Source organism: Tupaia chinensis, unplaced genomic scaffold (assembly GCF_000334495.1).
Source record: "Tupaia chinensis unplaced genomic scaffold, TupChi_1.0 Scaffold000075_1, whole genome shotgun sequence".
Taxonomy (NCBI): domain Eukaryota; kingdom Metazoa; phylum Chordata; class Mammalia; order Scandentia; family Tupaiidae; genus Tupaia; species Tupaia belangeri.
Genome location: NW_006159535.1, coordinates 1,751,957 through 1,778,213, shown reverse-complemented (window position 1 = coordinate 1,778,213; position 26,257 = coordinate 1,751,957). Strand labels below are relative to the sequence as shown.

The 26,257-nt window shown below is 39.9% G+C and overlaps 1 protein-coding gene across 3 annotated transcripts; it reads left to right on the top strand.

The window, feature by feature from the left end:
* The first annotated feature begins 15 nt into the window (after positions 1-15).
* On the top strand, positions 16-16,882 carry ZBTB25 (zinc finger and BTB domain containing 25). 3 transcript variants are annotated; one of them, XM_014584190.2, is made up of 4 exons: positions 16-62; positions 780-959; positions 5,340-6,283; positions 16,835-16,882. In XM_014584190.2, the coding sequence occupies exons 1-4, from the start codon at positions 43-45 to the stop codon at positions 16,840-16,842; spliced, it is 1,152 nt and encodes a 383-aa protein (XP_014439676.1). In that variant the 5' UTR covers positions 16-42; the 3' UTR covers positions 16,843-16,882. The 3 variants fall into 3 exon arrangements, with proteins under 3 accessions (XP_014439676.1, XP_006142462.1, XP_027623976.1); XM_006142400.3 differs by lacking the exon at positions 16,835-16,882 and having other exon boundaries at positions 5,340-6,874; XM_027768175.1 differs by lacking the exons at positions 16-62; positions 16,835-16,882 and having other exon boundaries at positions 888-959; positions 5,414-6,874.
* Positions 16,883-26,257: the final 9,375 nt, after the last annotated feature.

The window sequence follows — 26,257 nt, the reverse complement described above, 5'->3', positions numbered from 1 at the left end:
CCCCAAATCCGAAAACAAGAATAGAGGAGAAAGGATTGCAGCATGGCCATCCCTCCTTGGGGGTGAGTTCTCATTTTCCCCCTCACCGTCTCTCTGTCTCTCCTGCAAGCCCTGTAACAAAAACCTTAAAAATAAAAGAGGGGCCAGCAGATGGCACAATAGTTAATGTCACTGGACCCGGTGGCTTAAAACTTATGCTAGGTACATGTGCTGTGTGCCCAAGATCTTGAGGGACCCGGTGGCTTAAAACTCATGCTAGGTACATGTGCTGCATGCCCAAGATCTTGAGAAGAGGAGAAGGGATTGTGTGTGACCATCCCTACTGCGGGGTGATTTCTTGCTTTCTGTCTCCCTGGCAAATGCATACACCCAATAGCAAAAAAACAAAACAAAACAAAAAAAACCTCTAAAAATAAATAAATAAATAGCCAAATAAATAAATAAATAAATAAAAATAAGAGAGAAAGAAAGAAAAGAAAAAGAGAGAGTACAGGCCTTCTTTTAGCTTATGTGTCATTCATACCAAGCTACCTGCTTACCAGATGTAAAAAGGCCATATTTTACTGAGAAGCAGAATTTATATCAATTGTCTAATAAGGGGATTTAATGTCAGGTAAGTTTGGGGTAAAATGAACAGTATTGAAAACTACTGAATAATTTCATTTAAATTTAGGTCCTTTTTTTACTTTAGGTTTGCGTGAGCTATGGTCAGTTTTGTAACTACATGTATGTATGTGTATTTGTGCATACACACTCACATTTATGTTGTCCTTTCTCAGAGCCACCATGGACACCGCTGGCCATAGCCTTGTCCTTCTCCAGCAGCTGAACATGCAGCGAGAATTTGGTTTCCTGTGTGACTGTACCGTTGCTATCGGAGATGTCTATTTCAAAGCTCACAGAGCAGTGCTTGCTGCTTTTTCTAACTATTTCAAGATGATATTTATTCACCAATCAAGGTAAGGATATAAATTCTTTATAAATCAGAAGAATTTTTCATTCTTAATTCTGTGTATGTAACTATATAATATCATTTTGAGAATTCTTTGTTATCTAGTCACCCTAACAGAATTACATTTAAAATAAATTCTTTGTACATCGGTAATTAAACTCAATGTACAGGCTCCATGGTGGAAGAAAGAAAACAGTAATAGCTAAAATTTATTGAAGTTTTATTTGTTTACCCTATAATGTAAATTCTGTTGTCTCTATTTTAGAGAAAAGGGAACTGAGATTGAATTGTTCAATAATTTGCCATCCAGAATTATACAACTAATAAGCTAGACTCAAATGCAGAGCTGTCTGAAACTCAAGGTCTGTGCACTTAACAACTAAGTTAGTGATCTCTGTGTTACAACACTACAGTAATAATTCTAAAACGGTATATTCCGTATCATAGTTCAAAAGTCATTTGTTTTAAATATTTTTAGAGTTGTTTTGTTCTTTTGAATTTGGGATACCCCAACATAATATGTTTATTGGGAGAACACCAGAAAGTGGTATTCAGATTTTGAGCTCTTGGTAAAGCATAGTTTTAGTCCATCCTAGGTTGAAAGTGACAAAACAGCTTTTTGTTTTTTTCAGAATTATTTTATTTAACTTTATTTGTTTGTTTTAATTTGACCAGATAGGGATGGGGGTGGGGGAGGGGGGAAAAGTGGGAAAGCAAGCTGCCAGGTCTGGGACTTGAACCATGGTCTGCCTGCCATGTGGGGGTCCAGTGCCCTTAACCACATCATTTTCCAGCCCCCATCCTATGCTTCTTTTTCTTTTCTTTTTTTTTTTTTTAGAATTATTTAATTTAATTTAATTAATTAATTTTATTTTAATTTAACCGGGGGTTGGGGTGGGTAGAGAGAAAGTGAGAAAGCAAGCCACCAGGTCCAGGACTCGAACTGCGGTCTGCCATGTGGGAGTCCAGCACCCTTAACCACCACACCACCTGTCAGCCCCATCATCCTATGTTTTTTAAAAAGACCTTGAAATACTTAGGAGTCCAGCCTCAATTACACATTTTTACTTAATTGTACATTAACTCAAATATTATTGAATACTTATGTGTTAAGCACTGTGCTGGACTCTAGTAACAGATAAGTTTATACTGCCTGTTCTCAAGAAATTCATAGCTTGATAGAGAGCTAATGTGTTTATAGCAAGTAATTGCAATGTAATTGAACTCTCTGCGCCTCAGTTTCCTTGTCAGCAAAATGCTAGAAAACTACTCAGCCTGTAGGTATTCAGAAGACTAAGTGTACGGATAATGTTCAAGTGCTTAGAGCAGAGCTTGGCACCGTTGGCATCTATCGTTAATGATGTGATAAGTCTATCATAGAAGCACACACAAGATGGAGTAGGGGTTTAGCAGCCCTATTCTGAGAACGTTAGAACGGGTTTTATAGAAGCCTTGGATCTTGAAGGATATTTCAGGTGTTGTAGCAGAGGATAGGTGCACTGCAGACAGAAGGAAAAATGTCATAGAGACATGCAGTTATGAGCCAGGCTAGCACAGGTGGACAGTGAAGTGGTTCAGTGTGATGGGAATGTATGGCACTAAGAAGAGAGGAGGTTGGAATCAGAGACAGGTAATGGGAGCCTTTTCTGGTAGGCCATGAAGTATCTCTGACCAAAATGTTAGTGTAGATTCCCTTCACAATATTATTAATACAAAGGCTTCCTTCAGATTGTCTCTTCTGAGAGCTATGAGTTGGTTCGGCTCTCAAAACAGCTGTTGTGTGCCAGGCCCGATGCTAAACTAAACCCAAGAAATACAAATACCAAGGTGTCAGACTTTATGGTATCTCTGTATTGAGAGAATGAAAATCCTCAGTTAAAAGCTCTATGCTGATACTTAAAAATTCAAGGGTGGTACATCCCTATAATCCCAGCTACTCAGGAGCCTGAGGCTGGAGGACAGCAACATAGTGATACCCTGTCTGATAAGCACCATGCATGCATTTACACATACACACAAAACAGCCTACCAGCTAACAACAGATCCTACCACAGACCATGTAAGTGGGTGGATCAGAGCTAAGAGTGGAATCCAAGAGAAGAGGGAATCCTGGGCTCTAAGACTTAAGAAATGGATAGCCAGCAAACTGATGCCCAGAGTGTTCTGGTACACTAACAAACTGCTGCTCCAAGGAAGGCCAGTCTGTTGACTAATTCCATTGTTTCTCAATATCCTACGTTTCCCTCATGTTTTCTGTGCCATAATTTTTTGAAGGGTTCACTGCTTTCTTACATAGTTATTTCCATCTGTTACTTGAATTCTAGATTCATATGTAAAGATAGATATATATTATATTGTGGAAGCCAGAATAAAGTTGGCACAGGACCAGCAGTTAGCATAATGGCTATGTCGCTGGACTCCCACGTAGTTGACCGCGGTTCGCATCCCGGACCCGGTGGCTTAAAACTCATGCCAGGCGCGTGTGTGTGCGTGCCCAAGATCCTGAGAGGAGAACAGAGGAGAAGAGATTGTAGCGTAGCCATCCCCCCGGGGGGGGTGATTTCTGTCTCTCTGTCTCTCTGTCTGTCTGGCGAGCGCACGTGCCCTATAGCAAAAACCTCTAAAAAAAAAAATTGGCACAGTTTTGTTTTTGTTTTTAATTGTATTGTTTTCTTTCATGGAACAGACAGACAGACATGGATACCCCCATAGGATCTCACTACACTGCGGTCCATCTCCAGCTTTCAGCCAGCTAGGGCCATGGGAGTCTCTGGCATGTTGAGGTCAGCCTGAGATGTGGACCCCAGGTCTTCACATAAGGCTGACTCCCAGCATCATGCAGTGGTACCACACTCTCTGTACCACTGTGGCTGGGCCAACATCATTTAAATGTTAAATCTTACCAATTTTACTAAACTCTTGTTTAAAATTTTAACTATTTTTGTTGTAGTAACACATGTATAAATGTAAAAATTGCCATTTTAACCATTTTTAATTATATATAACTCAGCGGTGGTAATTACATCCACAGTGTTGTACAGCTGTCACCACTCTTTGCAGACTTTTGTATCACCCCAAACAGAATCTACTCAGCCCCACATGACCTCTATTTTCTGTCTCTATGAATTAGCCTAGTCTAGATATTTCATATAAATGGCAACATATAATATTTGTCCTTTTATGTCTAGCTCATTTTACCTAGCCTAATTTTTTAAATATTTTATTTCATTTTATTCATTGTCATTATTTTATTTTGTGTTTTTCAAGTTGACCAGAGACAGAGAGAAGGAAAGTGAGAAAGCAAGCTGCCAGTTCCAGGACTCGAACCACAGTCAGCCATGTGGGAATCCAGCTGCCTTAACCACCAAGCCACCTGCTGGCCTACTTAGCATAATAAATTCAAGGGTAGGGGCTGGCAGGTGGCATAGCGGTTAGGGTGCTGGACTCCCACATGGCCGACTGTGGTTCATGCCCCGGACCTGGTGGCTTGCTTTCTCCCTTTCCTTTCTCTCTCTCTCGCTCTGTCCCTCTCTGATCAAACTAAAATAAATAAATAAAGTTAAATAAGATAATTCTTTAAAATAATAATAATTTCAAGGGTCGTCTATGTTGTAACTTATACCAGAACTTCATTTTTTTATTTCTTAATTTATTTTAATTTGACTAGCATGAGAGAGAGAAAGAGAGGGAAAGTGAGAGCAAGCTGCCAGGTGTGGGACTCAAACCGTGGTTGGCCATGTGGGAGTCCAGAGCCCTTAATCACCATGCCCCCTGCCGACTCCCAGAACTTCATTCCTTTTTATGGCTGAATACTATTCCATTATATGTATATGCCACACACACACATTTTGTTTACCTGTTCACCGTTTGATGGACATTTAGGTTGCTTCTACCTTTTGCCTGCTATGAATAATGCTGCAGAGAACATTGATGTAAAGGTATCTGAGTTTTATTTAGTTATTTTAGTTACTAAGTCACCAGGAAAGTCATGATGTATTTTTCTGTACAAAAATGTGTCACAACTTTCCTGATGACCCAGTATATTCTCAGTAGACTGTGGAATTCCTCATAGCAGGAGGAATTTTATTCATCATTCTCTACCCCATGGCACCTAATACAGTATATATCATGAAGAGTCACTCAAATAATGTCAACTAATGAAAGTATCTGTCTGTGTTTCCTAACTTTAGGCAATAGATTGAATACATGAAGACTTGTTGGTGAGCCATGAAACTGGCATAAAATGATAGTTTAACCTTTTGTCACTATGTTTCATCAAAGCAGATTGCTGAGTTTGAATTTCCTAGGAAGAAATTGCTTTAGCCTAAGACTGTACCATTAGCTAAAAGGCCAAGTAGTCATGTGGGTCTGTTTTTGTTTTTAACAGTGAATGCATAAAAATACAACCAACTGACATCCAGCCCGACATATTCAGCTATTTGTTGCACATTATGTACACAGGGAAAGGGCCAAAACAGATTGTGGATCATAGTCGTCTGGAGGAGGGGATTCGATTTCTTCACGCCGACTACCTTTCTCATATTGCGACTGAAATGAATCAAGCATTCTCACCAGAGACCGTGCAGTCCTCAAATCTATATGGCATTCAGATCTCAACAGCCCAAAAGACAGCTGTCAAGCAAGGGCTGGAGGTCAAAGAAGCTCCTTCAAATAACAGTGGAAACAGAGCTGCCGTCCAGGGTGACCACCCCCAGTTGCAGCTGTCTCTGGCTATTGGACTGGATGATGGCCCTGGAGAGCAGCAGAGGGCCCATCCTGCCACCCAGGCCTTAGAAGAGCACCAGAAGCCCCCAGTGTCCATCAAGCAAGAGAGATGTGACCCAGAATCTGTGGTCTCCCAGAGCCGCCCTTCTCCTTCATGCGAGGTGACAGGCCCTACTTTTACGGAAAACAGTATCAAAATACACCTCTGCCATTATTGTGGAGAACGTTTTGATTCTCGTAGTAATCTAAGACAGCATCTCCATACCCATGTGTCTGGATCCCTCCCCTTTGGTGTCCCGGCTTCCATTCTGGAAAGTAATGACCTTGGTGAAGTGCATCCACTTAATGAAAATACCGAGGCTCTTGAATGCCACAGGCTCAGCTCCTTCATCGTCAAGGAGAATGAACCGCAGCCAGACCACTCAAATAGGGGTACCACGGAGCCTCTGCAGATTAGCCAGGTGTCTCTGATCTCCAAAGATACAGAGCCCGTAGAATTAAACTGTAATTTTTCTTTTTCAAGGAAAAGAAAAGTAAGCTGTACCATTTGTGGTCATAAATTTCTTCGAAAGAGCCAATTACTGGAACATATGTATACACATAAAGGTAAATCTTACAGGTATAACCGATGTCAAAGGTTTGGTAATGCATTGGCCCAGAGATTTCAGCCATATTGTGACAACTGGTCTGATGTCCCCTTGAAAAGTTCTCGCCTGTCGCAAGAACACTTAGACTTGCCTTGTGCCTTAGAGTCAGAGCTCACACAAGAAAATGTGGACACTATCCTAGTCGAGTAGCATCTTCAGAATTTTTATACCAATTCTGAAAAAGAAAATTCACATTGCATTTTTAAATTATTTTTCTCCTCAAGTTCTATTGACTTTTTTCTCTCTGAGTTACCCATAGTTTTATGGCTGTATATATTAGGTCTATTAGGTCTACTTCTTAGAAGAATAAATCTGTGGCTATTAAAATTAACCCTTAATTCTGTGAACTTTTCATAAATTAAACCATAATTTAGAAATCAGAAATCAGTGTAAAAAATATGGCAACATTAGAGCAAATCGATTTGTATAGAATTTCTTGTTTTTCCCAGGTCATAGAATCAGTTAAATCAAATAGAATATGAAGTAAATAAAATATGTTTTAAAAAATAGTCTAAATTAGGGCCGGCAGGTGGCATGGTGGTGGTTAAAGGCTCTGGATTCCCACATGACCTACTGAGGTTCAAGTCCCACACCTGGTGGCTTGCTTTCTCGCTTTCTCTTTCTCTCTCTCTGTCTCTTTCTGGTCAAATTAAAAAATAATAATAACAAATGGAGTTAAATAAGTAGATAATTCTTTAAAAAGTAGTCTAAATTACCACTTTTGGTTTCTATTTCCCATTAAGCCCCCATGAGGATTAACTTTAAATATTTTCTGTCATATAGGAGATTAAATTATTTTAACATATAACTATATGCTATAATGTATACAAAATTTGTTTTAAGACATAGCTATCCAAATCATGAGTAATTTTTTAGAGGTTTTTTGTATTAGGATGCGTGCACTCACTGGGGAAAGAGACAGAGACAGTGAGAAGAAAAGTGAGAAATCACCCAATTAAAAAATAATAATAACAAATGGAGTTAAATAAGTAGATAATTCTTTAAAAAGTAGTCTAAATTACCACTTTTGGTTTCTATTTCCCATTAAGCCCCCATGAGGATTAACTTTAAATATTTTCTGTCATATAGGAGATTAAATTATTTTAACATATAACTATATGCTATAATGTATACAAAATTTGTTTTAAGACATAGCTATCCAAATCATGAGTAATTTTTTAGAGGTTTTTTGTATTAGGATGCGTGCACTCACTGGGGAAAGAGACAGAGACAGTGAGAAGAAAAGTGAGAAATCACCCCCTGGGAGGATGACCATGCCACAGTCCCTTCTCCTCCATTCCCCTCCTGGGATCTTTGGCATGTACACATATATACTGTGCATGAGTTTCAAGCCACTGGGTCCAGGACTCAAACTGCAGTCAACTGAATGGAAGTCCAATGATGTAACCACTACACCATATGCTGGATCATCATGAATATTTTGTTTATTTGTTTGTTTTAATTATTTGCCAGAGGACGGGTGTACTCACCAGAGAGAGAAGGAGAAGGAGAAAGCACTCCCTGAATATGGTGTGGTCATTCCCCAATCCCTTCTCCATTTCTCCATCCTGATGAGATTTGAGGTATGTGCATACCTGGCTTGTTTTTAAAGCTGCTGGGACCAGAATTCAAGCTATGCAGTCAGTGATGTGGGATCCAGCTCCCTTAACCATTAGACCATGGAGCCAGCTCATCATGATCATTTTTAAATTACTTTTTACTTACTAGTTTTGCAATTTCTTACATGGATTTATTTATAAGGTAATTGGATAAGTCATGATGCATTTTTGCATAGAAAAATACATCATGACTTTTGCAATGACCCAATATTTTTTAACATTGAATGTACTTCATTTTTAATGGAAAATATTTCATTAAAAGGGAAAGAAGAATTAAAGAAACTTGGGAGGCAAATATTTAAAAAGAAACAGTAACACAGTACACATAGATAAGCTACAGAGACAAAAATTCAGATTGCTCTGTATTGACTAATACTCCAGGGTTGTTACCTTAAATCTAGAGTGTTTTCTTAGAAATTTTAAAAGCAATTTGAAATTTGTAAGACCAGAGGTTTACCTGAGTTTAAATAAGAAAACGATAAAAATACAAATCATCTTTCTGCCCTCCATGTCAAGATTTTCTAGGAGCAAGGGTTAATGCTTATTTTCTAAAAATCACTTGAAAAAATAATTTTTTAATAGCACAGTTTTCACTTTTATGTATTGCATAAAGCCAGCAAAGCAGATACAGTGTTCTAAAACTGTGTTTAAAAATTGTGACTGTAGGGACCAGCAGATGGTGTAATGGTTACATCATTGCACTCCCATGTACTCAACTACAGTTTGAGTCCCAGACCTGGTGGTTTGAAACTTACCAGATATGCCAAGATCCCAAGGGACTGCAGTGCAGCCATGGTCCTGAGGAGTGAGTGATTCTTGCTTTCTGTCTCTCTGTGTCTCTCCAGCAAGTGCCATATAACAAATTCTCTAAAAAACAAAACAAAACAAAACAAAACAAAACAAAAACACAAGACCTGTGACCATAGGACCCAGTGAATTGTGTAGTGGCTAAGGCACTGGACTGCCACATGGCTCACCATAGTTCAGATTGAAAATTATGCCAGGCACGTGTATATACATGCCCAAAGTTTCAGGAGGAGAATAGAGAAGAAGGGACTGCAGGGTGGCCATCCCCCTGGAGAGGGGGTGATTTCTCACTTCCTTCTGTCTCCAACAAATGTACACGCCCTGTGGCAAAAACCTAAGAAAACTGTGACTGTAGCATTCCCTCTGTGAACAAACATAGCTCTCTTTTATAGTAGCAAAATGTTTAACAAGTTAAACTCTAGACAAAGTAAAGTTGATGGTATAAATAGTATATTCTCCCTATCTGTGTACCTGGGAACTATCTGCTCAAACTTCACCACAAAGTATAGAGCTAGATTGTTTCTGAGATGTTTACATTTCAAGCACAGATAGTCAAGGACAACAAAAGAAAGAAACTCCAAAGCAGCCTCATCTTTTTGCATGCTGCCTCTTGTTAAATTCTAAGCCTCACAGACATTTGAATACATGCAGTAAATTTGGTTTGTGAGGCTTAGAATTTAATCTCATACAAACACTAAGCTTCATCCTGACTGAACACTTCTGAGTACATTTCCTGACACACAGCATCAGTGTTCAATCAGGAGGGAGATGGGAGTAATCCAGATCATTCCAAGGACTCAAAAGTCTCTGGGTAAACAGTGTAGGTGAATTACAAAGTGGTGAGTATTTCTTTGAAAAATTACTGAATGAAGACAACTACTGGATATTGTCTAAGGCAGTTGAGTTTTTGCCTTACACAAGACAGTAAAGACCCCTGGGGTCAAGATTGATGTGTATTGAAAGCAAGGTGTACTTAGCTATTGACAGGATTCCTTATGCTGAGAGTGGTAGAAACAAATATCTAGCTTTGGGGGGGTCAGAATTTCATCTAAAAGTGCTTTCTACCAATTCAGTGAAGCAATTATTCAAACTCATACTGACCTCAAAGATTTCATCTCACAGGAAGAACACAAAAATTAACATTGATTTCATGTGTTTTAGACTATTCAGGATCCATTTCCCAGCCTTCTTCAAGTAAAATGTTATTGTTCTCATTAAGATTTCTTTTCTGCCTTTCTCTTTTGTCTTCTTTTCTACTTGCCCAGTCGTTATTTAGTCTTGGACACCGGAAGTCCTTGTGCAGCTGAGGGCTGGGAGTGGTGGCGTACTGGGTGGTAGGTAGGGTGATGCAGCAGTTCAAGACAGGGTATGGAGAGATGGTAAGGCTGCTTAGACAATAATTTAAAGCAAAATTATGTTTGTTGAACACTAAGAAAACTTTGTTTGGGTTAGCCCTATAATGCAGCAGTTACTTGTATAGTTCCTTTTAATATTAGGAATTCAAAGCAAATGATCTTTTCATAGTCCTTAAAATTCTGTTTTAGGAAGTAGAAAAGTGGTAGCTTTGTCTACAGAAAAAAGTCCCCAAACCTGAATTCCAGAGAGCCAGTGAATAGTGGTATGGGATTTATTTTTACTTTTTTATTTGTTTAATTACCAGAGGTTGTTGGTGCAACCAAGAGAGGAAGAGAGAGAAAGACTCCCCCCCACCGCTGCAATCCTTTCTCCTCCTGGGATTTTGGGTACACACACATACACATTTAGTGTGATTTTTAAGCTGCCAGGTCCAGGACTCAAACTACATCGGCCATGTGAAAGTCTAATGCCTTAACCACCACGCTACCTGCTGCTCCCCCATCAGAATTTTCATCATGCATACACACATACCCAGTATGTTTTTGAAGCTGCTAGGTCCAGGATTCGAACTGCAGTTGGCCATGTAGAATCGCTCTTGTTAAACAATAGGCTATGAGACCAACGAACCCCTGTTTTTTTTTTTGTTTTTTTTTTTAATTCATTCTTCAGTCATTTATTAAAGTAACTCAAATGCCTAACTCCATGCCCTGAGTGTTTTTTCCTTTTTCTTTTTTATTTCTCATACTATTAATTATTTTTTAGAGATTTTTGCTATGGAGTGCATGTGCTCACCAGAGAGACAGAAAGCAAGAAATCACCCCTTAGAGGAGATGGCATGCCACAATCCTTTCTTCTCCATTCTTCTGTCAGGATTTTACACACACATGCACTCAGCTTGAGTTTTAAGCCTCTGGGTCTGGACTCAAACCATGGTCAACTACAAGGGAGTCCAACACCTTAACCACTATACCAGATGTTGGTCCTATCACTTTTTTTTTTTTTTTAAGAAATGATTCCCTAGTGAGAGAATCTACTTCATATTCAGTTCTTCCAGCTAAAACCTTCTCTTATTTTTTAGAGTATATTTAGTCCATGAGTGAGAAAGAAAGAGATACAGCATTGTTAACAGTGTTCCAGTGCAGCAGTCCACCCCATTTCAGCCAACCCAGATCATTGTGCATGTATAAGCATGTACACTGTACCTGAAGAGGTCTCCAGATGCAAACCAGCTACTGACCTGTGTGGGTCTGCTTTGCAAAGTGTTGCTTTTCACCACTATGCCAATATCTGGCCCCCTAGAGCTTTGACAATATCATCATCTGTAAAATGGATACTCTTAGCCAATATCCTAATATATAGTACAGTTTATATAATGATTACCAAGCTTAAAACTAGAAATGTTGGGGACCACTGAGTGGCCTGGTGGTTAAGGCACTGGTCACTACCATATGGCCAACCACAGTTTGAGTCCTAGACCTGGTGCCTTGCTTTCTCACCTTCTTTCTCTCTCTCTGGTCAAATAGAAAATAAATGAATGAATAAATAAAGTTAAATAAATAATTCTTAAAAAAAAAAACTAGAAATGTCATATAAACTTTCATCAGTATGTCAGGAAAATACTAAACGAACATTTTCTCCTTGAATCAGCTTAAAATTTTACCTTCTTTCCAGATTCTACATATAGCTCTGTTTCCTAGAGAAAAATAGACTCTTTCAATATTTGTCCTTACCGTAGGAACTTGGTATCTAGTAAGAAAAACAAAATTTTAGGACCAGCAGTTAGCATAATGGCTCTGTCACTGAACACCCATGAGGTCGACTGTAGTTCGATTCCTGGACCCAGTGGCTTAAACTCATGCCGGGCACGTGTGTGTGCATGCCCAAGATCCCGAGAGGAGAATGGAGGATAAAGGATTGCAGCGTGGCCATCCCCCCCTGGGGGGTGATTTCTCACTTTCTGTCTCTCTGTCTCTCTCTTTCTGGTGAGTGCACGCACCCTGTAGCAAAAACCTCTCCAGAAAAAAAAAAAAAAGAGGAAGAAAAACAAAATTTCTTGATTTTTAAGTCTTGAGATTATTACTACTTGCTCTGATTCCTCATCTGTAAAATGTGTATAAATAATACTTATCTCACATGGTTGTTGTGAGGATTTATAAATCCTGTCTGTGTTATAGATAAAAAACCAACCATGTAAGGAAAACTACCTTTTTATCGGTAGCTAAACCTAATAACTTTAGCATTTCAACCTGTAAATTCTTGCAGGTAAATTCTAAATGTAAAAAGTTGATATACGAGAACCAGCAGATGACGTAATAGTTATGTCACTGGACTCCTATATAGTCAACTGTGGTCTGAGTCCTGGACCCGGTGGCTTAAACTCATGCCGGGCACATGTGCATGTGTGCCCAAGATCCCAAGAGGAGAATGGAGGAGAAGGGATTGTGGTGTGGCCATGCCCCCTGGGGGATGATTTCTTGCTGTCTCTGTCTCTGTCTTTCTGGCGACTGCATGCACCCTATAGCAAAAAGCTCTCCAAAAAAAGGGGGGTTTGATATACTATTTAATATTCAATAATTAACTGACAAAACTCTTACTTTTTATAAGTACTCTAGAAACAGCAGTGCTCTTAGATTTCTTATTCTACTGTAATCATCACTGTTTGTCTTCAGCCTTCAGAAAAAAAAAGGACATTAGTTCTTTGACATTATATTGGTCATAAAATCTTGCCAATTTCAGATTTATTGAAAGTTCCCCCAAACATATTGTTTACACATTTTGAAAAAGGATTAAAAATAATGAAGAAATATAATTTTAATTTCTTTGATGTAAGTGATCTAAATAGTAGGTGGGGACTGGAAATGGAGTGAGGATAATAACAAATTTGTTCATGTTCTTTTGAAATAGTCTTGGGGGAACCAGCAGTTGGCGTAATGGCTATGTCGCTGGACTCCCATGTAGTCGACCACGGTTCGCGTCCTGGACTCAGTGGCTTAAAACTCAAGCCGGGCGCGTGTGCGTGCGTGCCCAAGATCCCGAGAGGAGGATGGAGGAGAAGGGACTGCGGCGTGACCATCCCCCCTGGGGGGTGATTTCTCATTTTCTGTCTCTATGTCTCTGTCTGTCTGGCGAGTGCACGTGCCCTGTAGCAAAAACCTCTCAAAAAAAAAAAAAAAAAAGAAAGAAATAGTCTTGGAAGAATTTTTTTAAAAAAAGGAAATACATGGTGATGATGGAAAAAGATTACAGTCTGGAAAATGTATGATTTCATTACAGTTTATTTGTACAGGCAAATTCTTGATGTTGTAACTCAGATCCTTCATGGTAAGTGTCAAATTTTGGTTGTAATTTAGGTAAAAATAAGCTATGTGAAGAATTTTCTTAATATAATGTGTCTTTGTCTGTTTTAAACTAAGTGTAGTTTTGTGGCATTTATTAATTTTTGAATTCTTGAGTGAAATCTGTAAATGATTATTCCTTGCTGTACTTCTGTGTTCATATGGTTGGGCTTTTTGAAGAGTGGTGAGCTTATACATCACAAAGCTGGACATCTTAAACGTTAGGAATTACAGTCTGATTTTTGTCTTCAAGACAAAAGAACCCATTGTGCTTCAGTATGTATCTGTGCCATATCGATTACTTAGTAGATGTTGTTCCAATGCAGTTGACATTAATTGTCATCAGCTTCTCTATTTTGTGCCAAATAAAGTCATTTAGTGAGAATAGATCAACTTTAAACTTAAAATGCTTTAAGAGAAATTTGTATTACAAAAACACGTTCAATAAAAAAACTCCAGTGAAGTCTTCAAGATAGAAGTAATGTAGCAAATATTGCTGTGTATAGTTAAACTCTTCCACTTAATGTCCTATGAATTTACTTCAGAAACATTCTTCTAGAAAGTTTTGTATCCTCTAGTTGGAATGGAAACAGTGGGTTTCATGTCTTTTATCAAAATAAATAATGTCATCACAAACAGAACCTTTTATTAGCTGAGCTTGTGCAAAGTGTCTTTATTTGACAGCATTGTCTGGCAAAGGTCTTCCTGGTGTTGAGTTTAAGTAGTCTGTGTGCTTGGTAACATTTTGGAGGTGTGATGCAAAAACGCATCATTGGGCCCAGTTCTTACAATTGAGAATCTGGGCTAACAGAGAAGGTGGCGTCCTTATCAAGTGCTTTCCATCTTTCATCTCTGGAAAGAGAGGCAATACTTAGTCATTTCTTTTTTTTTTCTAAGAATCATTTATTTTAATTTTATTTACTCATTTATTTATTTTGATTTGACCAGAGAGAGAGAGAGAGAGAAAGAGAGGGAAAGTGAGAAAGCAAGCCACCAGGTTCAGTGCTTGAATCATGGTCAGCCATATGAGAGTGTCCATCGCTTTAACCACCATTCCATCTGCTGGCCCCAATACTTAGTCATTTCTTAGAAATTTTTTTGCTTTACTTCTATTTTTTTTCCTTGTTTAGACTCTATTGTACCTGCTTCTGCACCCAGTAACAATCTATAACAGTGGTTCTCAACCAGGATATATGAGGATTTTCTAGAGAAAAAGAACCTACAAAAAGAGCTAGAGAGAATGTATACCTAAAGATTGATTTATTATGAGACTTAACTCATGCCATTACAGAGGCTGAGAAGTTTGAACCTCTGTAGTCAGCAAGTGGGTGTCAATGATACACGTCTAGTCTGAGTCCAAAGGCCTAAGAAGTAGGAGAGCCAAAGGCATAAGTCCCAGTCCAGAAGCTAGCCAACTTGAGACTCCCAAAGAGCGATGTTTCCATTTGAGTCCAAAGGCAAGAAAAGACTGCTATCTGTCAAACAGGAAGGAGACAGTCTCCTTTTTGTTCTTTTTAGGCCTTCGACTGACTGGATAAGGGGCACCCACCCACTTGAGAGATGGCAGTCTGCTTTATTCAGTCTGTTGTTTCAGGTGTTAACCTCACCCAAAAACACCCTCAGACTAAATATCTGGGCACCCTATAGCCTAGTTAACATAAAATCAACCACCACACAATGATCCTCCTTACGGTAGGGGTATTTGGCAATGTGAAGGTATCTGGTTGTTGCAACCAAGTGGAAATCGGGGGAAGTTGCTACTGGAATCTAGTGGGTAAGGTCGGAGATGCTGCTAAGCACCTCACAGTGCAGAGCACAGGTCCCTCCCACCCTCCCACCCCCCGCAAAGAATTATCCAGCTCAAAATGTCTGTAGCTGACGTTGACCAACTTTGGTCTAAAAGCTTCAAATAAGTTTTATGATGGTTGTCAAGAATGAAAGGATACAAGGACATTTAATTTGAGGATTTCTATCCCAGTCTTTTTTGGATTTAATGCTTTTCTGATGGAGTATGAAATGTATTCATTCAGAATTAAATTCTATTCTTTATCCTAGACCTTTAAAAGATAAAACGTATGGGACGGCAGGTGGCATGGTGGTTAAAGGGTGCTGGACTCCCACAAGGCTGTCCACGGTTTGAGTCCTGCTTGCTTTCTCACTTTTCCACTCTCACTTGCTCTGTCCCTTTATGGTGAATTAAAGTTAAATTTTAAAAAAATTATTTAAAAAAAGATGAGAAGTATAAATGATTATTAAAAATAAGAGATATATTAATCATCAATACAGTCTGAAATCTCTTCATATAATGTTTGAACTAAATTGTTTCTCTAAAGAGGGTCTTCATGAAGTTGAAATGTGCTTATAAAATCTTAATTTGTGTAAATTTTCGATCTGGCCAAAAGGTGGCACCAGTGTACCTTAATATATTGTATGTATGTTCAATTAGCATCACTACTTAAATTTACTTGGTTCTTAGCTACTTTGAGATCTAGCTGTACTTTATGGAGTCAGGATTAGTGAGAATAAAATTCCATGTTAGGTACTTTTTTTTTTTTTTTTTTTTTATAAGGCATGTGCACTCACCAGAGACAGAAAGTGAGAAATCAACCCCCAGTGGGGATGGTCATGCTGCAATCCCTTCTACATTCTCCTCTCAGGATTTTGGGCACACATGCACACACATACACACACCTGGCATGGTTTTTAAGCCGCCGGGTCTGGGACTTGAACCTGGGTCGACTATGTGGGAGTCCAGCAACATAACCATTAGATCATCTGCTGGTCCCAGTACTATACTATCTTGACATCCCTCTTTGATCAATATTTACATGTAAATATATCAACAGATAACTTTTTCAAATATCACATTTATTGTGATTGTCACATTGAACATTTCTGAGAATTTTAAGTCATGAACAGTAAAGCCTTGGAATTTTAGTCCTGTCATATTTGTTCTTCCAGTCAGGGATCAACTCATTTTCTGAGGTTTGCCCTGGTCTCAGGAGATAAAGGACATTTGAGTAGATGCTGCTTTGCTTGTTTCTGGCCTCTTGTTTCTTCTTCACTTCCACCACCTATGAGGTAGGCCGGCATATTCTTTTCTGAAGTTGCTTATTTTTCAGCTGTGGTTTAACTGACTTCCCAAGGTGGCAATCATTATTCCTTTTCTCCCTCACCTCCTTGTAACCAGTTCTATTCTCCGAGTATGCTGATATCTCCTTTCTCTTTAATAGAATTATCTTACCCTCACCTCATCTCGCCATCCACTACTGAGATAATACAGTCTTCCTTTTTATTTTTTAACATCATTTCTGCTTGCCATATAATTATTATATTATCATCCTAGGATTTTGCACCTAATCACCAACTGTGTCTATTAAATTTATTTTACAGCTCATTAGACAACTTGCAAAACGAGACTGCTTTCCCTCAGATAAATTCTCTTCCGGTGTTTATTCAATGTTGAGACTTCTTTCATTGAAACAACTTGGTGTATCAAAATAATGGAAATAAAAATATCTTAAGTGAATTAGAACACTGTGAAGTCTGAAGGATTGGCAGTGCTCCTGAGGGATTCTCTGTACAACTTGCACTGGTTTCTGCTCTCCTGGGAACGAGAGGCTGGTAGAGCAAGGAGGCCTGAGAAGGAAGCTATCACCAGCTCTAGTTCTTACCCCTTGTCTGGTCTGTGGTATTACCAAGTTTCAGGAAGTCTACGTTATATTTGTGTGCACCCAGTAGACTTTTTTGTTGTTGTTGAGGTTTTTGCCTTAGGGCACATGCACTCACAGGAGAGACAGAAACAGTGAGAGAGAAAGTGAGAAATCAGCCCCCTCACCCCGAGGAGGATGGCCATGTCACAGTTCCTTCTCCATTCTCTTTCCAGGATCTTGGGCACACACACACACACACACACACCTGATGCAAGTTCAAGTCCTGGTCCAGGACTTGAACTGTGGTTAGCCATGTGGGGGTCCAGCAATGTTAACGCTATGCCATCTGCTGGCCACCACCAAATAGATTTTTGAAGAATGAGATCATGTGAGCAATGCTACATTTTTCTGTGGTGGAAGCCATGTAATACTCCAAACCATATGTAGATAATAAATATTTTTTTGGAACTCTTTCCAGGATCTCGGGCACACACACACACACACACACACACACACACACACACCTGATGCAAGTTCAAGTCCTGGTCCAGGACTTGAACTGTGGTTAGCCATGTGGGGGTCCAGCAATGTTAACGCTATGCCATCTGCTGGCCACCACCAAATAGATTTTTGAAGAATGAGATCATGTGAGCAATGCTACATTTTTCTGTGGTGGAAGCCATGTAATACTCCAAACCATATGTAGATAATAAATATTTTTTTGGAACTGGCTCTCATAATAATTGCCTTATAGGGAGGACAATCTAAAGAAGCTATGGTGATTCTTCTTTTTGAAGGAGAAAATACATTTTCGAAGGCAAGGGAAGAGGTTTTCTGTTCTTGTGGGGGGTTTTCTTTTCTGTTTTTGCCATAGGGCACATGGGTTTGCTAGAGAGAAATGTAGGGGGAAGGGGAAAGTGTGAGCAAGTACCCCTCCATGGGGGATGGTCACATTGCTCTCTCTTCTCCTTTTCTCCCTCCTTTGGGGATTTTGGGCATGCATGCACATGCACCAGGCGTGTTTTTCAGGCTGCTGGGTCTGGGACTCAAATCACAGACAGCCATGTGGGGTCTGGCTGTCTTCACCACCAGCTGGCCTAGAAAAAGGTTTTAAAATGCAAAGATTACAGGGGAATACGTTTCCAAAATGTTCTTACTGAGCCAGCTATTTCATTTTCTTTTCCAGTTTGCTATAGGGCCCATGTGTTCACCCAAGAGAGATGAGAGAGAGAGAAAGTAAGAAAGCGCCCCCTGGAGGGATGGCCGCGCTGCACTAATCCTTTCTCCATTCTCCTCTTGAGATTTTGAGCATGCACGCACATGCACCTGGTGTTTTTCAAGTCACTGGGTTCAGGACTCAAACCTTGCAGTTGGCCATGTGGGATCCAGCCACTTTAACCTCCACGCCACTGGCTGGCCCCAGTTCCTGTTTCTTAACATTATTCTGTTTGTTTAATTTTTTTGGGGGGGGGAGAGATTTTCGCTATAGGGTGCGTGCGCTCGCCAGACAGACAGAGAGAGACAGAGAGACAGAAAGCGAGAAATCACCCCCCAGGGGAGATGGTCACGCCGCAATCCCTTCTCCTCCATTCTCTCAGGATCTTGGGCACGCACGCACATGCGCCCAGCGTGAGTTTTAAGCCACCGGGTCCGGGAAGCAAACCGCAGTCTACTACGTGGGAGTCCAGCGACATAGCCATTACGCTAACTGCTGGTTCCCAACATTCTTCTGTTTTCATAGAAGTGCACTCTGGTGCTGGGAGCTCAGTGGTTCCTGTCCTCTTTCTGTCATAATTTTTAAAAAAGAATTATTTTATTTAACTTCATTTATTTTAATTTGACTGAGGGACAGAGTGAGGGAAAGTGCGAAAGCAAGCCTGCCACGTCTGAGACTCGAACCGCAGTCAGCCATGTGGGAGTCCAGCGCCCTTAACCACCATGCCACTTGCCAGCCCCTGTCATAATTAAAGTGTGGGGAGAAAAGTATATTTAAGGGAAGACTCCTTTTTTACTCTAAAGAGCATTTATTCACTGTTAACATCACCACAGTTTTTCAGATCTCTCAAACTCTGGTAGCTATGCCCAGGGTCACCACAATGGCCATGCAGATTATGCACAGTACTGTGCTGGGGACGCCATGCATCGAATGACTGCTTCTGGAGTTGGGCGGTGCAGTTTGCACAGCTTTGCATAAGCCCTGTCTTTCCTTACCCAGGTTTAAACATTGGCTATAGGAAGTCCTTTTCAAAATGTCTGTAGCAAGTAACAATTTTCACTGATAGAGTTAGGAAATTGTATTAAAATACAGTGTACACGGCCCGACAGGTGGCATGGTGGTTAAGGGTGCTGGACTCCCACATGGCCAACCATGGTTCAAGTCCTGGACCTGGTGGCTTGCTTTCTCTCTCACTTTGTCCTCCTGTGGTCAAATTAAAATAAATAAAGGTAAATAAAATAATTTTTAAAAATACAGTGTAGAAATCATAACAGAACTAAAGATGAATTCCACCTTGGTGACACAATTATGTTTGTCAAACTTTGTAAAGCTATGCATAAAAAAGGTTGATTTTGCTATATGAGAATTATACCTTAATGAAAAAAAAGATGAATACCACCCAAGTAAATATAGAAAGATAGAAAGGCCTTGGAGTACAACGAAGCCTAATAATTGTTATTATTTCCTGTTAATCCTTGAAGAAAAACTCACCAGCCAGATACTGAGGGTATAGAGGAAACCCAGACAATTAAAGAGAATTCTAAGCAAATTCACTCTGAAATCAGGAGAATTACTGAGAAGGCTATTCCTGGCACCTTTGGATAAAAAAATCAGGAAGTAAGTTTAACTTTGCACTTCAGTTGAGTAGTGAGTAACTGTTTTGGCATTCTGTCATCTCAGCCTTACAGAGAAAAGGGCAGGTCTGAGTTGTCCCTGCCAGGAGGACGGAAATACTCCGGATCTGGATGACCTGATGATCTGCCTAAAGGGTAATGGCTATCATACGTGGACCCTCTGCCCTGCCGTTTATATGAGGATATTTGATTAGCACACATGTGCCTGCAGCTGTGTTCGTTGTGATGGTGACTGATCACAGATGTAGTCTAGACCCCCCTGTGGCCGTAGTGACTAGACCTTCCTGTGACATGAAGGGACAGACTCCCCAGCTCCCAGGAGTGTGGAAGTGGAGGCCTCAGGCTTTACAGCTACAAGTATAATTGTGGAAACTATTATTGCAGTATCATAAAGGGTTGGGCCAGCAGGTGGCGTGGAGGTTAAGGTGCTGGATCGCACATGGTTGACTTCGTGGTCTAAATCCCAGACCTGACAACTTGGAATACATGCCAGGAGCATGTGCACGCATGCTCTAAATCCCAAAAGGAGAATGATGGAGAAGAGACTGCGGCACGGCCATCCCTCCTTGGGAGTGTTTTCTCATTTTCTCTCTGCCTCTCTCAATCTGCTCAATCTGTCTCTGAGCAAAATCTTCCAAAAAAATTAAGGTGGAAAGTTCTATTTGAGCTTAGGCTCATAGTTAGTGGTGGGGAAAGTATGCTAAATGTACAAACCGCTAGGCACTGCTACCATTGCTGTTGTGATAGGTTGGAATTTTCAGATTTTTTTAAAAGTTTTTTTCCATGGGGTACAAGCGCTTACTGGAGAGAGACGGCCACACCACAAATTCCTTTTCCTCCACTCTCTTCCTGGGATTTTGGGAACACATGTATACACACCCAGTGTGATTTTCAAACCAAGTGGGGACTTAACCATGGTTGGCCATGTGAGACTTCAGTCCTTAAGCACCTCGCCATCTGCTGGCTGCAGAATTTACAGTTTTAAGACTGAGAGTTTTCTAAGCTAAGAGCTAATGGATTATTCTCTCCTCACCTAGGTTCGCCTTCATGGTCTGAGGTGCCTGTATCTAGTTTTGTTAAGGATTTTCTGTGAATGTACAAACACACATACACTCGGTCTTACCTAACTCAGAAATTCAACCCCCAGTAAGCTTAAGTTTCAGAAGAGAGAGTATAGATACAAGGGGGTGGGCCCTCCAGGCTCCAGCATGAAAGGTAGGTTTAAAAAGGACCAGGGACCAGCTGTTGGAGTAATGGCTATGTCACTGGACTCCCATATAGTCGACCACTGTTTGAATCTTGGACACGGTGGCTTAACCTCACACCAGGCATGTGTGCATGTATTCCTAAGATCCCGAGAGGAGAAAGGAGAAGGGATTGCAGCGTGGCCATCCCCCCTGGGGAGTGATTTCTTACTTTCCGTCTCTGTCTCTCTCTTTCTGGCGGGCACACGTGCCCATAGCAAAATCTCTCCAGAAAGGAAAGAAGGAATTAGAAGAACTGCCTTTGAGGACAAGTTTTCAAAAGGTAGTATATATTTATTATTATTATTAAAAGGATGTGATTTAATTAACTTTAAAAGATTCTACAAAATTTGAAATTTTAAATGTCCTATATGTCATGTTTATATATTAATACAACACTTTACATTGGAATTACATTTAGTTTTAGGACTTTTAAGGGACTATCAACTTTTAAATTGGTCCCAAGATTTGAAAAGTAGTCTTTGTAAAGTCCAATTATCGTCACTGGGATGTGCTTGAAAACAAACAAATGGGGCCAGCAGGTGGCATGGTGGTTAAGGTGCTGGACTCCCACATGGCAGATAGTGTTCCAAGTCCTGAACCTGATAGCTTGAAAGTCACTCTGGGTGCATGTACACACACGCCCAAAAATCCCAGAAGGAGAATGGAGAAGAAGGGATTTGCAGCATGGTCATCCACCTGGGGGGTGATTTCTCACTTTTCCTCTCACTGTCTCCCTCTGTCTCTCTCCAGGGAGAGCACATGCCCTAAGGCAAAAACCTTAAACACACACACACAAGATCGTAGGACTAAGATTGTGGAATAGTGGTTAAGGCGCTGGACTCCCATGTGGTTGACTGTAGTTCCAGTCCTGGATCCAGTGGCTTGAAAGTCACACTGGGCATGTGTGTGTGCGTGTGTGCACCAAATCCTGCGAGGACAATGGAGAAGGGATTGCGGCATGGCCATCCCCCCACCCTTGGGTGATTTCTCACTTTCCGTCTCTTTGTCTCTCTCTGGCAAGCAAACACACCTTAAAGCAAAAAACTCTCAAAAACAACAGCAACAACAAATCCTGGATTGTTAACATTAACAGGATGAAATCAATGCCTTAGTAAACAGAGCTCTGGAAACTGAGCTTTGGGACCAATAGATGTTGTAATGGTTATGTTGCTGGACTCCCACGTAGTCTAGTCGACTGTGGTTTGGGTCTGAGTCCCTGACCCATTGGCTTAAACTCGCGCCGGCCATGTGTGCATAGGTCCCCAAAATCTTGAGAGGAGAATAGAGAAGGGATTGCAGCATGGCCATCCCCCCTGGGGGGTGATTTCTCATTTTCTGTCTCTCTGTCAAGTGCACTTGCCCTATGGCAAAAATCTCTCTCAAAAAAGAAAAAAGAAAGAAAGAAAGAAACTGAGCTTTAGCAGGTAAATTTGAATAATTTAAGAATTTTCACATCAAAGGATCAGCAGATGGCATAATGGTTACATTGCTGGACTCCCATGTAGTTGACCGTGGTTCAAGTCTTAGACCCGAAGGCTTAAACTCATGCCAGGTGCATGCCCAAGATTCTGAGAGAATAGAAAAGGGATTTCGGAGTGGCCATCCTTCTAGGGATGATTTCTTGCTTTCTGTCTCTCTGTCTATCTCTTTCTGGTGAGCACATGCACCCCATAGCAAAAAAAAAAAAAAAAAAAAAAAAAAGAAAGAAAGAAAGAAAGAAAAAGAAAAAAAAACCCATACTCTCCAAAATTTTCACATCTAGATTGTTTAGTTATTTGGATCACCATTAAAATGATTAACAGGGAACCAGCAGTTGCCGTAATGGCTATGTCACTGGACTCCCACATAGTCGACCGCGGTTCGCGTCCCAGACCCGGTGGCTTAGAGCTCACGCCAGGCGCGTGTGCGTGTGTGCCCAAGATCATGAGAGGAGAATGGAGGAGAAGGGATTGCGGCGGGACCATCCCCCCTGGGGGGTGATTTCTCACTTTCTGTCTTTATGTCTCCGCCCTATAGCAAAAACCTCTCCAAAAAAAAGATTAACAATGCATAGGCTAATATAATGGGAAAAAACACAATGAGTAAAGGAGGGGTGATGAAAACTGTGTTTTGTCAAATTCACAGATAAAATTTAGAACTGTCTTTTAGGTTGAACTAATTCAATGAAATTGTATTCAAATTCCAGATGTTTATACTGGCTGAAGGGGAACTCTCAAAGGCATGTTATCCTCAAGTTTGTCCAATACCCAATCAGTGATGTAGAACTTCAAGTAGTGCTATTAATAATTTAGTAGTTTTATCAGAGTAATTTTTTTTTTTTTTAGAGATTTTTGCTATGGGGCACATGTGCTTGCTAGAGAGACAGAAAGAGAGACATGACCCCCCCAGGATGGATGGCCACACTGCAGTCCCTTCTCCTGCAATTGGACGTGCACACATACGTGCCCAGCCTGAGTTTCAAGCCGCCGGGTCCTCAACCTGACCCATGATCAACCACATGAGAGTCCAGTGCCTTAACCACAACATCCCCTGTTGGCCCCTTATAAGTGTAATTTTTATTGTTTTGGGAAATGAACATAATTTACCCACATTTCTTTTAGAAGATTTGGATAATTAAAATAAACGTTAGCCAGTATAACATTTATTCTGTATTAACAATTAGTACATAAATTAATTTAGCTTGAAACCTTTTCTCTACAGAGTATACTTCTTTAATTGTATTTGATCCACAGTAATATAGTTACTAATTTTAATGAGAAATACAAAATGGAACTTTAACTTTTCATAATAGCTCATCTCTTGTCTCACTTAACATTTTTACAGACCAAAAACTATTAGTATGCAACACTATACAGACTTTTCTCTTGACCGAGTCAGAAGTCAGAATGAATATACTGCTTATTTAGAAACTGAATGCTTTTGCCACTATCTTCAGTTACAACCTCCCTCACACCAGACAAAATCAATTGCTCTCTTTTTAAATTCCCCTGTGTGACACTCATGTTATTGCATTATCCATGGCTCTTTGCCTTGACCCCTGTCCCGGTTCTGATGTCACTGTTCCCTAGAGGGAGCTCTCAGAGGGCAAGGAGCCCGTTCCTACTATCAAACCAGACTGGCATGTGTTACGCGTGACACACATTGAATCAAATTAAATTTAATCAGGATACCTAAATTGTATGTAATTTACTTCTAATACATTTTTGTAACCAAATGTGGATCATTACAAAAATTCTTTTCCAAAAGTTACCATAAAATGTATGATGGATTAAAATTTTGAATTCTGTATAAGAAACTTCATGTTACACAAGAAAACGTCATAAGATTGTGAACCTAAAGAACCTTAAATGAGGATTTCTAATGCAGAAATGGCAGCAGAAAAGTCACAGCCTGATTACTATCAGATGAGATTAGAAAGAAGACTTTACATATTCAAATAAAGTCAGCATTAAAAGGATCTTTTCAAACAATGGCATTCTAAAGTCCAATAATTATTTTTAAAATTCTGTTGTAAACACCTAAAAAGTTCTGAACTATAAAAAATAAGGCAACTTGAAGTTAGGAATTTATGGATGAAATGAACTCTGGATTGCATACAGAAGCCATATTTGACTGGTGCTCGCTCGCGTTCCCTTTCTCTGAAAGCCTTTTAACAAGAAGGCTATTCACATGCACTACTGAAATGATATAATTGCTCAGAAGTAAATCAGAGAGTTTCTAAGACTCCACCATAGAGTAAACCAATTAAGATCATCACAGACTTCATGCTGTCAAATACATTACCTTGAAAGAAAATTATGCAGACAGCTTTTCTGAAGAACTCCATTTGTGCCACATGCTTTATTATTCTTTGAGGTGGAGGGGGTGGCAGGGAACATAATTCCTGTTTGAAAGGTCTTTTGTTTTCTGCTACCTTTACTTAAATGTTAGGGAGTACTATTTTTGTAGCCTATAAAGTGCTTCAAAAAAATGTTTAGTGACGAGTGCCATATAAAATAGAGAATTTTCATTATTCTCTGGGTTGTAAGAGGCAAAATGAATATTTGACTCTTAAAATGGTCTTAACATGTTGAAAAAAATTAACAAGTATCTAATAACCCTCTTCCCAGCCTTACAGAATTCTGAGCTCAAAGAGAAACTGACTTCTTGCTAATAAATATGTGTTCGTTAACAGCAGTATATATATCACAGCAAATTTAAATGAAAATTAATGTGGTATTCTTAAATTTAAGTCTTTTAAAAATGATCATTTAAACGTCAAATGTATGCGAATTAAATTTGAACCAATTTATAATGTTTTGCATATAAAGTAATACCACTTAAATACTATTGTAATAGAAAATACGGTGTGAGAGACTTTGAAGCCATCTGATTCCTGCTTATTTCTAAAACAATAATCAATTTGAATCACTTCAGGATTTGGCCATGTAGCAGATATAATCAGAGTGATACCAATTCATTTCCGGAGTCCTTTTTTTAAAGTGAAATCCTGCTTATTTAAATCATGAGATATTCTCAGTGGAAAAGACTGAGGAGAGGGCTGACCCCATGGCCTAGTGGTTAAGGAACCTAGATCTCATATGGTTGGCCTCATAGTTCAAGTCCCAGACCCACTGATTTGAGAAACATGCTGTGTGGCCAAAATCCAAGCAGGATAAAGAAATGGAGGAGAAAGAATTGCTGTGTGACCACAACCCAATGGGGAGGTGCTTTCTCCCTCTCCTCCCTCTGTCTCTCTCTCTTTCTGGCAAGCATATATGTCCTCTGCTAATTTGAAAAAAAAAAAAAAAAAAGATGGAGAAGAAACCACTTAATGAATGTGAGTATACATCTCATAAAAACAATCAACTGGGGCCAGCAGGTGGCATGAGCATCGTGGTTAAGGTGCTGGACTCCCACATGGCCAACTGTAGTTTGAGTCCTAGACCTGGTGGCTTGCTTTCTCACTTTCTCTGTCTCACTCTCTCTGTTGAACACACATGTCCTGTGGCAAAATAAAAAATAATAACAATAAATAAAAATGAAATAAATAGGGGCCAGAAGGTGGCGTGGTGGTTGAAGGGCTG

Bases quoted from the DNA above. Each gene is read 5' to 3' on its own strand.
- ZBTB25 (XM_006142400.3), top strand. From the start codon at position 43: ATGGCCATCCCTCCTTGGGG. The intron at 63-779 runs GTGAGTTCTCAT...GTCCTTTCTCAG, and splicing joins ATGGCCATCCCTCCTTGGGG to AGCCACCATGGACACCGCTG. The intron at 960-5,339 runs GTAAGGATATAA...TGTTTTTAACAG, and splicing joins ATATTTATTCACCAATCAAG to TGAATGCATAAAAATACAAC.